We start from the raw sequence: 15,280 nt of genomic DNA on the forward strand, positions 1-15,280 counted from the left end.
AGAGAGAGAGAGAGAGAGAAATAATATTCCAGGGGTTGGGGCTGGCATGGGAGAGAGAATGCTTTTCAAATGCACATCCTTAATGACATAGTTCTTCCACATAGACCCCTTCTCCTGGAGTATCTACTATTTACCAATAGCACCACCAGCTGAGGACCAAGCTTTTGACACACAAGTTTTTGAAGGATAAAATAAGATCCAACCCACAACATAGATATATATGAGAAAATCATGGTACAGGCTGGCTCTCTCCCCAAACAAAATATGGCGATAGGGCAATACTTTATCACAATGCCAGACGTAGCTTCAGCTAAGAGGCTTGACCCTACTGTACGTTAAATTCACAACTTGCAAGAAAATGTCACCTTACACTCAGTAGGAGACTTATTGTTCCTTTCAAGTACAAAGATGTGCTTATGTAAGTGACTTCAGTAATAAGAACAGACATATTCTAACACTAGGATAAAAAGACTGAAAAAGAATGCAAAATGTAATATTCATAAGCTTTTGGATGTGTCTACATGACAGATGTGCTTCTAAGTGTACTGTATATTTTAAGCAGAAATCATTCTTTTTTTGGTTGGTTTGTACACAGCATACTCAATGGGTGGAATAAGAAAATCGTTTTGTATGAGTTACTTTTTGATGATAAAAACAACTTACAGAAGCATGCATATTAAAATATTTTATATCACCTTCAACTCACCTTGTGTACTCTAATCTTACTCCAGGAAAAACTGAAAAACCATAATGGCATTGAGTGATTGTAATAAAATTCTATATTGGAAACAGATTAAGTGGACAAAAATGAATAAAGAGATGAGAGATTCAAACCACAAACTTACTAAACTCAAAATAACATTGCACTCAGTGTATACAAAATATACATTTTTTTAAGCTCACATGGAATGCTTATAAGAACTGACTATGTGTAATGACAACAACGCATTCACTTTGTAACAACTCATTGAAGGATGTATGATTCATATATTTTTCTAACTTTAGGTTAAATTTCATTAAATTTGTTAGTTTGTTGAAAAAAAAAAAAAGCCAAACCAGACCAAACAAGACCAAACAAAAAACTGACCATGTATAAGGTCCCAAAGAGAGTGTCAGTAAATTTAAAAGAACTAATATTATACGAAGTTCTCTGACAATAATGCACTTAAACCAGAAATTAACAATAAAAACATGTAAATAAATCATCTTTGGAAAGTAAAGAATACATTTCTAAGTAATATGTGATTTAAGAAAAAACTTAGTAAAATTACAAAATATTCCAAACTATGTGACAGTGTAGTTTTATCAATATGTAAGAAGCTTAAAATGAAAATGTTTAAAACAAAATACTTAAGAAAATATAAGCTATTAAAACTGATTCATGAAGATATAGGAAACTTGAGTAAGACAACAACCGCTATAGAAATTAAAGTGATAGTTATAGCTCCCCTGGGGGAACAAAGAAAGATGTAAGACTCAGACAGGTATACAACATAGTGTGCCAAGTCTTGAAAAAAAGGATGCTCCTTTTCTTATACAAACTGTTACGGAGAGCTGGGGTGTGGTGGGAAATCGGTTCAAAATAAAATTGTAGAGACACAGTTAAATGAAATGTATAAGTTATACGCATATATTATAAATCATAAAACAAGCTATCAAGCCATGACAGTGTGGAGGAACACTAAATGCATACTACTCACTGAATGAAGGCAATCTGAAGGGTTACATATTGTACCATTTCAACTATTTATATTTTTAAAAAGGTGAAGCTATGGAGTTGACAAAAAGATGCGTGGTTGCTTAGTGGGTGGTGGAGGTTTGGCAGAGAAGACAGGAAGGTGGAATGAGCAGAACACAGAGGATTTTCAGGGCAGTGAAAACACTGTGTGGCACTATAATGACAGATATATCACTAAAGTTTAACACATATAGAACTAAAAGCCAAGAGTGAACCCTCATGTAAACTATGGACTTGGGGTGATAATGATGTGTCAGTGTAGGTTCATCACTCTGATGGAAGAGGGCGTTGATAATAGGAGAGGCTATGCACGTGTGTGGGACAAATGCTATATAAAAAGACCTCTGTACCTTCCTCTGAAGTTTGCTGTGCACTTAAAACTGCTTTAAAAATGGGTTTTATGTTTTCATAGACAATCTTCTACCAAGACCGATGAAGGGGAAAAGAAGTAATAAATAATATTAAAAGTAAAAAGGGAAACATACAGACAGTGGAGATTAGAAAATTTATAGGATGGGACTAGAAACTACATGGAAATAAGTTTAAAACAAAATATTTGAGAAAATATAAGCTATTAAAACTGATTCATGAAGAAATAGAAAACTTGAGTAAGATAACAACCACTATAGAAATTAAAGTGATAGTTGTATCTCCTTTGGGGGAACAAAGAAAGATATAAGACCTAGACAGGTATACAACACAGCGTGCCAAGCCTTGAAGAAAAGGGTGCTCCATGCCAATGGTTCTGTTTTACTTGATCCTAAACATGTACAGCATAAATAGTTTGATAGTTTACAAAGAAAATAATAAGTGCAAAATACCACAGATAACTTTTCTTAGAGGATTGGGACTGGAACTCATAAGAGATCATTTACAACAGAGGAAAAACAAAATGTTTCTGCACAGGGAACTACATAAAAAAAATTGTGGACCCCACTAGTGAGCTGACAGTTGACCAGGAAGGCACAGCATCCTGAAAACCTATTATGACAACAGGAAAACTAAAAAGATGTCAATTGTGCCCTACAAGAAAGGACAGGAAAACAAAAGAAACATATGTCCCATCAGTGTAAGTGATAATTGTATATGGAACATGCAATTTTAACGTGTGAAGAATGCTTTGGATGTGACAATTGAAACAGGATTATTTTTGTTGTCAAGTCCTACTGGTAGTTTTATTGTAGTTCACATAGGTTTTTATTGTTGATGTTACCTCACGTTTTGTAAGCAAGTACACAGCTGATGTGAAAATGCTGACATCTATTCTAAGCACTCATTACACATTTGATATTTTTATTGATATCTTATTTCCCTGCTACATGCACATTATACAACATAGTAGGAAGCTCTTGATCAAACAGGAAGAGAAGAAAGGTGACAAGAATAGCCTGCCACACAGGAAAGGAAAGCTAAGCATATGTGTGAAATACCTGACACCCAAAGTTAAAGGAGGAAAGGTATATTTAGCTCAGTTTGTAGAAGTTTCAATCCATAATCAGCTGGCTCCAAGGCAGGGTGGCTTCCCAGAGAATAGTTCATGGCAGCAGAACACAGCAAAAGCAACAAGGTTAGTGGGGAATAAGACTCTTTCTGTCCCATATTTTGTGGGCAGGTATGGCATTCATACCATTAATCCTAGCCCAAACTATGCCAAACCAATCAGTGGACTGATTTTCTAATCACACACCCTTAATCCCAATGTCACACACTCTAGACTCAGCCACCTCTGAAGAAGCCCTATTGATATGGGGGAGAAAAACTCCCAACCTAAATAATATCTGGGACGAACTTGTGTACTCTAAAATTGAAGAATGAATTTTAGGAACAAGAGACGTTAAGAGCAGAATATATTTACTGAGGGAAAGAAAGCTTCTGTCTCAGAGACAGAAGTGGGGCCCTAGTGGGTTGCCCAAGACTCTGTCTTTTCTAGGGACTTTTATAGAGCAAAACCATGAGGTGAGGTGGGTCCAACATAGGGGAAAAATGGGAAATCACAAGGTAGACATTAAGTGGCACAAAACTATGGTCAGCCAGTAGGAATTGTTCAGGTAAAACTGATTATACTGGGATCAAATGGGGAAGCGAGTAGCAAGCAGGCATGAATACAGAACAGGGGTTTTTCCTGTAAACGGCTGGGTCAGTGACTCTCCAAGGTGATCGCTACCTGAGGTCCATCCCTAGGGAGGTATGTGGGTGTGTTTGTTTAATCTTTTGCCTTGAGAGCTGGCCCACAGCAAGTACTGCCTCTCCATTTGCAAGAAGGTGTCTTGTCTTCCCTCCTGGCTCCTTCGAGGGCCTGGGCCTGTCTCACTGCCTATAATATTTCCATCTAACTCAGCTGCCTACAGCACTAGGACCACATGAGGCTTTGGGGGGACACTGAGACACAAACCATAACATTCTGCCCCTGGACCCCAAAGATTTATGCACATCCCTTTCAGAAAAAGGCATTTAGTCCATCTCCAAAAGTTGCCAAAGTCCTAACAGTTTCAGCATTGCTGAAAACTCTAAGTCCAAAGTCTCCTCTGTGATTTAAGGCAAAGTCTTAGCTATGAGCTCCTGTAGAAATAAAAAGGACGTTAAACACTTCCAACATTTAATGGCACAAGCTAGACATTACCATTCCAAAAGGTACAAATAGGGGGATACAAAGGAAAGGGACCAACACAAATCCAAAATCCAGCAGGGCAAACATTAAATCCTATAGTTCCATGTCCAGCATCCCCAGTAATCTGTTTCAAGATGTGAACTCCAAAGGGCTTAGGTAAAAGAAAGACAATTTAATCTTTTCCTGAGTCACTCTTGTTATAGTTTCTGGACCTCCATATTCTTTTTCAGTCCCCTGAAACTGCCTCATTCACACAGTGTGACTGCTTGGCACAACTGCATGTATAATTCTTCCACTTCACCCCCTTATCCCCTCACCCAGCCAAACACAAGAGCATATACCTTGTTCTTGTGATCCATGTCCTATAAATTCTGATAAGTTCTATTATGGCATTTCTCAGGAAAACAAAAGTCTTCAAAATACGAAATATTTGTTGATAAAAGGACAACTCATGAAATTGCTCTCCATGTAAGTTGCCCAATCTGGTAGCCCTGTGCCTTCACCCACCTCTGTCAAAGCCTTGGTCATTCATTTGGAAATATCCAGCCCTCAACACAACAGCAATCTATTGCAAATCTTGCAAAAGATGTGGAATTTAAAAAATTTGATAGAAGTGATGTTGGTGAAGTGTTTAGATCCACATGCTAAGTCACTAATGAAGAAGATCTCACAGAACTGGACCAGGTAACAAATGAGAAAGAGAAAATCAGAAAGAACGATATTGACATCAGTAACTTCAAAAGGAGATAATCTGATTTCAAAGGATTAAGAGAAGGAGTGGGGAAACGTGTACAGCCCTGTAAAGTCCTCCAATTCAAAGTAAAGGATAATGAGCCGTATAAATTGTGTTCCTCCAAATAGTTAAAATGTTAGAATAGGTACATAGTTGTAATTGAAATCTAAAATGGGTTAGTTATAAGATTAATTTCATAATGTTCACTGATTAATTCAAGGCAGAGTTCTAATGAAACCTTTTTCTTCCATATGGAATGTAGGGCCAGGCATGGTGGCAAATGCCTGTAATCCCAGCACTCAGGGGGCTGAGGCAGGAGGATCGTTGTGAATTCGAGACCAGCCTGGGCTACAAAGTGAGCTCAAGGCCAGCCTGATCTGCACAGCTAGACCCTATTTCACAAAGACAAAAAAAAACAAAAAACAAAAAACAAAAAACAAAATATGGAATGTAGATCTCCATCTTCAATAAATTCAAATAGATTAAAGGAATAAAAGTATCTTTTCTGGTAACAATTGTCTTGGGGAAAGGAAGACTGACTATACTGATTTATTTTTTCACCAAGCATGCAATATTTTAAGAGTCCCCCCCTACCATGCCAATTGTGAATCTCCAACAGCAGAACAGAAACTAGGAGTTTTAAAAACTGCTCCTATGTTCTGGGATGGAATCAGGGCCTTCTGTCTGCTACTTAAACAGCACTCTGCCACTCCCTCAATCTCCCAAAATTTTTTAACCATGTCAGCTGGTTTTTATGCACTGTATTCCTCTGTTCTTACATTACCCTCTTCCTAAATCAGGAAGGGATTTCAATTTTATTAAGTAGTCTTTAGAATTTTACATCCTACTCCTTTGTATGTTGTTTTATTTCCTTAAAAGCAGGACACCCAATTTTTTTGTTTCATTAAAATTAGTGCAAGTGATGTTTCTCATTCTTTTCTGCATTTCATCAGTGTGTATTCTTGATCCTACTTAACTCTGTTTTCACTTGGATGGTAAACTACTTTGGAAATATTATCCTGCTCTGCCTGTTCTTTTGGTTCTGTCTGTCAGATTCTGGAAGAGAAATCTTCAGCCTTCATTTCTTGTGTATTTCCCCACTGAGCCTAGAAGATTGACTGACTAGTGTGCAGTATGCTTCACATGGTGGGTGCTTAATAAATATTTTAAAACAGTATTAAAATGTTGAATAAATTTGATAGCCGTGCCTCTCCCCATACTTGAAGTGTCAACACTTTTTAGGTGCCTGGTCTGCCTAGCAACTATTTTCCCACATATCTGCATGTTCCTAGGTTTCAGCCAAGGAAGTTTTCTTGGTCCAGCTTTCCTTGCCTGAGTTGTACAAATAGTTTACATGCCCTGTAAAATAGTTTACATCCCCTCACCCCAAGAAATACCTTATTGGTACTCAAGACACTGATGTGTGGCTTTTTCCCTTGGTGATAGTGACGGGACAGGAAAGGATAGTAGGATTGAAGAAAGGTACATTTCTCTTCTCTTTCTCCTTTCTTCCTTCTCTCCCTCCCCTTCCATTCCTTCTCTCTTCCGTTTCTTTCCCATTTTCTTTCTTCTTTTTTCCTTCCTTCTTTTCTTTCTTGTACCGGGGATTGAGCCCATGGCCTTTGCCCTGAGCTGGAAGCTCAGCCCTTATTTATTTATTTATTTATTTACTGACAGGCTCTCACTAACCCCTAAGATGCCAAGGCTGTACTTCAGCTGGCAAGGTGTGTGCCACCATGCCCAGCTAAGTTTACATTTGTTACCTTCATTCCCAATTATCTTTTACAGTAAGATACAATGCCTCTTTGTGTTTTTGTATCTGTAGCATGTTTTCCATTTTTAGCTCCTGAAGCATGCTAAGGGCTTTAGGCAAGGGTTTTTAGCATTTTAAGTAACATACTGTTTCTTTATGAGCTTTATTTGACATCACTTTTCCCCTGAACTACTGCAGCCAGGCAACACTTCTAATGTCATTCGTATTAAGCATTATTTCATGCCTACGAAAAATAAGTTTACATTAATGTTTAGATAGTTTTTGTTTGTTTGTTTGTTTCCGGCATCGGGAATCGAACTCACGACCTTGCACTTGCTGGGCAGGCACTGTGCCACTGAACTAAATCCCCAGCCCCTATGTTGTATAGACTCAATAGACTCAATGTAGTAACATACAGAAAAGCTTACTCTTTTCTTTTGTGCATAAGGGTGTAGGATTTGCAAGGTGGTTTGGCGTCTGTTCATCAGCTTTTATAATCTTCACAATTTGCTATGTGGAGGTCAATATCTCCAGTACAAAGAAACAGAAACATTAAATGACTTGTCCAAGGTCATGCCGTTTGCATAGACCCACATTGAAAAATGAGGCCTTTGGACACCAGCGTTAGTCTTGGTCAGCGTCACATAGCTCGACCTTAAGAAATAACCCGTGCTAAGAAACAGCCCCAGATAAGCAGATTGGGAAATCAAGGGGGGCGGGGAGAGGGAGGGAGAGCATATAGCGCATGCGCAGATCACTACTTTTGCGCCTGAAAACGCAGGAAGCTGGGCCCTTCTTTAAACTCCACCCCCAGACACCCGACATCCTGCTAACGCGCAGGCGCACTTCTTAAGGCGGAAGGGCAGACTTTGGGGGGGGGGGCGGTCTCAGAGTCGCGCAGGCGCAATTGTGAGCTGAGAAGGGGGGAGGGCCAAGATGGCGTTCCCCAAGTATACGCCGGCGCCCCTGGCTACTCTTCCCACTACCCTCGACCCCGCCGAGTACGACATATCTCTGGAAACCCGGAAGGCGCAGGCCGAGCGCTTGGCCCTAAGAGCCCGGCTTAAACGAGAGTATCTGCTTCAGTACAACGACCCCAAACGCCGAGGGCTCATCGTGAGTGGGGGCTCGGCCGGGCGGGACGCGGGGCCGGAGTGCGCGGTCCCCGCAAGCTGGACGCCCAGACTGCCCCGGGGACCGCGGGGCCGGGCTTCCCGCTCCACGGCCCGGAGACAGTCACGTCTTTAGCCCTTTGACCTTGTTCAGAGAGCTACCGGTCAAGGGTGGCTGTGGACTCAGATCTGTCCCGGTCTGAACACCTCCTTCCCGGCTAGTCTTGAGAAAGTCGTCACTCTGCTGAGCCCCCGTTTTCCTGTCTGAAAAATGGGCACAATATACTACTTTTATCTTGTGAGTCTGTTGATTAAATAAGACATGTGACTGGACTAGCACAGTGCCTGGCTTAAAACCGGCGTGTTCAGACCAGCCTACGTCTCAGAGTACTATGTATAATTTTTAAAAATTTTTTAGACTTTTCAGTTCACAAGTCCTAGAGATACTGCTCTCTCCTGGTGGGAATATAGTGATTGTTCCTCCTATTTTTTTTTTAAAAGACCCTGCAACTGGCTACAATTCTTAACTTGCAAGGAGACCAAAAGGCAACGTACTGGCAAACTATGAACTTGGACAACTTACCTGAGTCCTCTAAATCATAGTTTTTAAGCGTGCTCATGGGAATGGTGTACATTCTTAACAGAGTTGTGAGATTAAGTGAGATCGTCTGTAACATTCCCAGCAGATAATAAATGCCCAGTAAGTTATTGCTAAACAGGTGTGCTTTTTGATAGTTTTCTGTGCAGCAGCTAAACCCTTTCTGAGTATTTTTATTCAAATGTCACAACTTTTAAAAGAATGAAACCCTACTGTCCCATTTTCTAGATGAGAACACAATATGGGCAGGACGTAGCTCATACAGATACACTCACTAACACATCACAGAGCTGAATTTGAACCCTGGTCTGTGTAGCCCGCAGGATTTAATTGTTGCCTACTTAGCTGTCCTGCTGAAACCTTTTTCACTTGACACAGGTATTACATATATATGCACAAGATCGAGTTTGATGTGCTGGATGCTGTGATGGGGGTGGAGTGGAGATAAAGCCTCAGGCAGGTCTGAGGTGAACGCCAGATTTTTTCTCAGGGAAGACAATGACCCAGGGAAGTTTCAGTTTCCTCATCTGTAAAACAGAATAATACTTGCCTTTTTAGTTCCAGTAATTAAATTTGTGGCATGATCATTTATTAATACATGTAAATTCCCTTGCCTAATCTTTAGGAATGATTGATTCAATAGTAAATAATTGCTCAGGGTTTATTATTGGCTTATTTTAGATTCTGAGGTAACAATGGAGAGCAAAGCAGGCAAAAATCCCTGTAACTGTAGAACTACAGTAAATAAAAAAAAAACTAAATTCTGGGCTGGGGATGTAGCCCAGTGGTAAAGTGCTGATCTAGTTTGCGTGAGGCCCTGGGTTCAATCCCAAGCGAGAGAAGAGAGGAAGTATGAGGGCCTTTGGGCAGGAGTGTGCCTAGGCAGTTGGTAAAATACTGGAGACCATTGTGGTTAGAATGAAGAAGGCTGAAGGCAGAATGGGAAAGGAGGAAGTCAAGAGTTACCGGGGACTAGATCACACTGGGTCTTACTGGTCATCGCAGGGACTCTTGCTGAGAAGGGAGTTGTATAGTTTGGATTTTAACAAGATCACTAGTTGCATAACTGAGAGTTAAATATGAGGGAGCCAGGACAGGGGAAGAGGAATGAGTTGGTGGGAGGCTTTTGTAATAATGGAATCTCTTGGTTGATAGCAGAGGCATTGGAGAGAAGTCGTCAGTTCTGAGTAGGTATTAAAAATAGAGCCAGCTGGGTTGCAGATTGAATGTGGTGTATGAGAGAAAAAGTCAAGAATGACTCCATTTTTTTTTTTTTTTTTTTAAAGAAGTACTGGAATTGATCCAGGACCTTCACACTGAGCTTTAACCTCAGCCCCCTTAAATTTTTTTTTTTTAAATTTTGAGACATGGTCTCACAGGTTTGCTCAGGGTGGTGGACTTGTATCTGTGATCCTCCTGCCTAGGCTCCCAGAGTGCTGGGATTGCAGGTGTGTGCCGCTGTGATTGACTCCATGGTTTTTGACCTAAGCAATTAGAAGAATGAAGTTTCCTTTTAGTAAGGTAAAGATGTGAGAGGAGCAGGTATGGAGATTAAATGGAATATTGGGAAATCAGTTTGGAATAAGGACATTTGAGGTGCTTATTAGACAGTAAATATGTCAGTGCTGAACAGGTGGCTGGGTATTATTTTGAGTTGAGAGTAGAAGTCTAGGGCTAGATATAAAATTTTGGAAGTCATCAGCCTATAGGTAAAGTCATCTGGTGGGGTGACATCGTTAGTGGAGTAAACAGGAGAGACCAGCAAGGTCTGAAGTCCAACATTAAGAGATTGAGGAGACTGGAGGAAAAGAGATGAATGGCCAGAGAGGTAGAAAATTCAAGCAGGTGCGGGCCCAGAAGGTCAAGTGAATAAGTGGTTTCAAGGGGTGTTCACATTTGATGCTGCTGTAGTCCGCTTGATGTTGAGTGGCCTAGAAGGGGAATTGTTTCCTGTGGTGGGTCTTTTGGAATGTGTCTTAATCTTCTGAATAACAGTACTGCGCTTAATGAACAAACCATGGTCATGGGGCTATTGGTATTTTTATAAATGAAATACATGTTTCTGGAAGACAGATCTGGCAGGTATTAAAGCATAGAACTGTGACTGGAAGTCTGAAAAGTCATTAGATAGTCATTCAAATACATTAATAGCAGAATAGACATACTTAATCCTATTAAGTATTGAGCTCAAACATTCCCTTGAACCAGCTGTTTGTCCTTACCTCTACAGTTTCTGTTCGTACTGTAGGACTAACAGTGCTGCAGAACATTGTTGTCCTTGCTTTCATTTTAATTACTATATGATAATATTAATAGTTCATAGAGTAGTAGAAGGTACTTCTGGACTTTTGGGCCTAGTAGTGAATGCTCAGAGCTGATTGAGGAATTTCAACCTGCCGGAAAGGACAAGGGAGAGTGTCCACCACAAGGTTTCCTTACTTCCCAGCTCCAGCTGATTATTGCAGGGCAAAGTGCCTGTAATTTGGTTTGGTTTGAAATGTGACTGTGAAAGACCCAGCTAAGTTAATTTAGTCCTACCAGTCATGACTTCTTGGTGTTAATTAGGACCTTAAAAGTGCATGTTGCATATTAAAGCCTGAAGCTGATTTTACTTGCTTATTTTTATCTGTAAGTTAATTGGAGAGAGTAATTTTGTGAAATCATTTGGGGATTTAACTAATTAAATTTAATTATGTTGTTGGAGTAGATAAGCACCAAGGCAAGTTGATTTTTTTTTACAACTTTGACCTTTTAATAAAAGTTTTTTTACATTTGTTTGTTTTTGTAGTACTAGGAATTGAATCCAGCGCATTCATGCTAAATTACATTCCCAGCCCTTTTGTAATTTTTTTATTTTGAGTCAGGGTCTCATTAAGTTGCTTGAGCTAGGCTTGAACTTATGATCTTCCTGTTTCAGCCTTCCACAGTGTTGAGATTAAGGCATGTGATGAGGCTGGGGGTTTAGCTCAGCGGCAAAGTGCCTGCCTGGCAAGCGCAAGGTCGTGAGTTCGATTCCTGGTACCCGAAGGAAAAAAAAAAAAAAAAAAAACAAAAAAAAAAAAAAAAAAAAATAAGACATGTGCCACTATGCCCAGCTTCTACAAAACTTTAAGTAGTATAAAATGTACTAATTTTTCTTTTAAAATATCAGCCAAGTCAGCTTAAGAAATTTATACTTCAGAGCTAGGAGTGTAGCTCAGTGGTTTAGTGTCAGTAGGCCTAAAGCCCTGGGTTCCATCCCTAGCAACAAAAACAAAATATCAATAATAGGAGAAAACCTTATAGTCCAGAGGTTTGGTCTACTTCTGCTTTCATCTTCCTGTGGCTTATTTGTAACCTGGAAAGACCAGTGTTGATATAGCATTAGGAAGGGTCTTTGGTGCATGCTGGTAATCCCAGAGGCTGAGGCAGGAGGATACAAGTTTGAGCCCAGCTTGGGCAATTTAGCAGCATAGCGAGACCCTGTCCCAAAATAAAATAAGGACTGGGGATGCAGCTCAGTGAAAGGCCCTGGGTTCAATCCCCAGTACCAAAAAAAAAAAAGCTGGGCATGGTGGTACATGTCTGTAATCCCAGCATTCAGGAGGCTGGGATAGGAGGATCACCATGAGTTCAAGGCCACCGGAACTACATAGTGAGACCCTGTCTCAAAAATACATGAAAGAAGGAAGAAGGGAAGGAAGGGCAGAAGGCAGGCCTTGGGAAGAAGGGAAGGAAACAAAGGAAGGCAGGCCTTGGAAACAAAATACAAAGCTTGATGGAGCGTATCAAATCTCAAATGCTTACTGAGACTACTGTGCACTTTCTGATGGTCACACTTTAAGAAAGTAGGAAGGTAAAAACAGTCTAGAGAGGAATAAAGGAGGGAAGGTGGCTTCTCTGATGGTTTAAGAAAGCTTAGAATTCTTAAATAGAAAGCTGAAGGATTTATTAATGCTGGAAATGAAAGATCTTCCCTGAACCTGTGTTTAGGAATATGCAGGAAATAGCCTTAACTGTTGTACATAAAAAGACTTCTCTCTTCTCTGGTCCTAGAAGTTCAATAAATTTGCTTCTGAAAATGGCCCTGCTTAAATTAACTGTGTTCATTAATTTTAGGAAGATCCTGCTTTGACTCGTTGGACCTATGCAAGATCAACTAATATCTATCCCAGTTTCAGGCCCACTCCCAAAAACTCGCTGATAGGACTTGTGGGTGGACTTGGGCCCCTCCTCTTCTGGTATTACGTTTTCAAAACCGATAGGGTAAGTATTAGGACCAAATGTTTAGGCTTTAGTCTTGGTGTGATAGGCTTCCTGGGTAGGTGCCAGATGCAGCTCTCTTTGTTTTGATAATTGCCATGAGGCTCCCTGTCTACCTTTTTAGCCCTGGACTCTGCCTCTCTTTCAGGTGACATTGGGTGCATTCAGGGTGGTATGGCCGTAGACTGAGTCTCTCTTTCAATATTCCCACCCTGATCTCTCTGTCTCCTTCACCCTCTCTCCCCTCTCCCCTTTTTCTTCGTGTTTGAGACAGGGTCTTACTGTATAGTCCAGGCTGACCTTCAACTTGTGACCCTCTTCTCTCAGCCTCCTGAGTGTGGGGATTATGGTCTAATCGTGTGCCATCCAACCAGGCTCCCCCTTCTCTCTTCTTTTTTTCTTTATTCCTTTCTAGTTAAGAGTTAGAACAATATTTTCAATTATATGTTTGGTTTTATTGCTTTGTTGTTTTAATTCAAATAGAAGTATACTTTGTTAAAAATCACAGTAATCTCTGGATCTTTCAGATTGAATTTAATGTCTGGTCCACAATGTAATAAAATGGTCACTTTAAATTTCTGAGATGAACTTAGCTCATGATTTTTCCTGGTGGATTTGAAAAAATAATATAAGGAAATTAGACAGTGATTATTAAGTTACTTTTTTCTCATTAGAAGGTAACATAGAAACCAAACTGTTCTATTATGAGTAACGTTTAGGTTTTATCTTTGCAGAATTTTTAGCTTCCTTTGTACATTTGTTTTGGAAAGAGATGTTTATTGGCTCCCATATTAGCAGAATACATAAATTATTGTGCGTGTTCCCTCTGTGCATGAATGGTGATTATGTTGGCCACATTTTGTGAATTAATGTTAAAATTAATGATAAACAACAAAGAAGCCAAAGCAGCTGGCCTGGGAATCGCCTCTGTCAGAGGTGTCGCATGATTGCAGAGGACGAGCATATTTCTGCACTAGGCCACTCCACTTGTGCTTTAGAGCCTGGCCCCAGCCCCAGCCTGCTGCTGCTGTCTGGGTTCGAGCACTGTTGTCTGTCTTGGTCTTTAGATGGCCAGTCTACTCTTGTCAGAGTTTGTGTTTTTGATTATATGATAAATTGGCCATACTTTCCCAGAAGGCCTTTGCTCTTTGCTTTCAGTGTATGCTTTTTAGTGGGTAATTTATTTCTGATTACTAGAATGTAAGTAGTTTTGAGTAGGAGCATTTTCTTATTGTCTCTTTAGCTCTTCAGATTACTGTTTCTACTCCCTGGGCTTTAGATGGAGCGATTGCCATTAAATTTAGAGTGTTTTATTCTTATTTTTAGAGCTGTACTGTGGTTGTGCTACATAGCGTTGTTTTTTATCTGCTATTTTTCTGTCTTTACAGGATAAGAAGGAAAAACTTATCCAGGAAGGAAAATTGGAACAACCATTTCATCTCTCATATTAAATCTGATAACTGTGATGACTGTATTTTCTTCCTTAAATAAATCTTCCACAAAAGGCCGGGTGTGGTGGTGCACACCTGTAATCCCAGCGCTGGGGAGGCTGAGGCAGGAGGATCACTGCAAATTTGAAGCCAGCCTGGACTACCAGTGAGTTCAAGGCCAGGCTGAACTACATAGTGAGACCCTATCTCAAAAAAAGCAATAAGGAAAGAAATAAATCTATTAATCATTAACTAGTTTGTCTTAAGATTACTTTGATTCAGTGTTCAAACTTATTAAAACCTCAACAACAGAAGCAGAAGCAACCTGTGCTAGGAATCACTGCCATTGAGAGATGCCAACATTCATTAAAGAATCTCTGTTTTCTAAGAGCTTGCAGTTTAATAAAGAAACAAATTTCTATGTATTCATTCAACAAAAGAGCATTAACTATGAGTCAGGTATTGTGTTAGTGCTGAGAATACAACAGTCAGTGAGACTTAGTGCCTGTGTGTAAGGAGTAGACTGACAACTGAGTAATTGAGTGCTTAGTGCGTATCTGATAGTAATACCTAAGTCATACCACGCAGAACAGTAACAGCAGGGTAAAAAGTACAAGAAAGGTTCAGGAAAAACAGTATAGGTAACGATAAGGAAGTTTCAGGAGATGGTATTTGATCTAGGCTCTGAAGTTAAAATTGACAGGGTGAAACAGCATGAAAAGGCAAGGTCTGAGGAGTGTGGCTGAGTTGAAAGCCTCAGTAAAGTTGAGAAGATGGATGGTGGACATCGTGCTGAGTAACAAGTAGAATGGTTAAGGGCATGGGCTTTGGAGGTCAGGTCTGGAAGTCAGAAGGCTAGCTCAGGTTTGGCAGTTGGCACCTTGGCCTGCATTTCCTCCTTTGTAGCACAGAGATGGCCTACTACCTTAGGTAATGAAGGTGAAGCAGCAGTTTTAAAAAATAACAGTTGTCCCATTCTTTGTGGTTAAGCCTGGGAACTGCATTGACAGTTTCATCTGCAGAGGCGCTTAGGTGCTGTGGATGAATAGCATGTTCTGTAGGCCTC

At 40.2% G+C, this 15,280-nt stretch overlaps 1 protein-coding gene across 1 annotated transcript; it reads left to right on the top strand.

Moving 5' to 3' along the window:
• Nucleotides 1-7,726: 7,726 nt before the first annotated feature.
• On the top strand, nucleotides 7,727-14,291 carry Ndufb4 (NADH dehydrogenase (ubiquinone) 1 beta subcomplex, 4, 15kDa). The gene is made up of 3 exons (XM_005386467.2): nucleotides 7,727-7,948; nucleotides 12,641-12,787; nucleotides 14,173-14,291. The coding sequence occupies exons 1-3, from the start codon at nucleotides 7,769-7,771 to the stop codon at nucleotides 14,233-14,235; spliced, it is 390 nt and encodes a 129-aa protein (XP_005386524.1). The 5' UTR covers nucleotides 7,727-7,768; the 3' UTR covers nucleotides 14,236-14,291.
• Nucleotides 14,292-15,280: the final 989 nt, after the last annotated feature.

Source organism: Chinchilla lanigera, unplaced genomic scaffold (genome assembly GCF_000276665.1).
Source record: "Chinchilla lanigera isolate Chin_1 unplaced genomic scaffold, ChiLan1.0 scaffold00026, whole genome shotgun sequence".
Taxonomy (NCBI): domain Eukaryota; kingdom Metazoa; phylum Chordata; class Mammalia; order Rodentia; family Chinchillidae; genus Chinchilla; species Chinchilla lanigera.

What these genes read in the sequence shown, in the direction of transcription:
- Ndufb4 (XM_005386467.2), top strand. Translation starts at nt 7,769, where the DNA reads ATGGCGTTCCCCAAGTATACGCCGGCGCCCCTGGCTACTCTTCCCACT. An exon ending in CCAAACGCCGAGGGCTCATC is followed by an intron (nt 7,949 to 12,640) that starts GTGAGTGGGGGC and finishes CATTAATTTTAG; the next exon opens with GAAGATCCTGCTTTGACTCG. An exon ending in ACGTTTTCAAAACCGATAGG is followed by an intron (nt 12,788 to 14,172) that starts GTAAGTATTAGG and finishes CTGTCTTTACAG; the next exon opens with GATAAGAAGGAAAAACTTAT.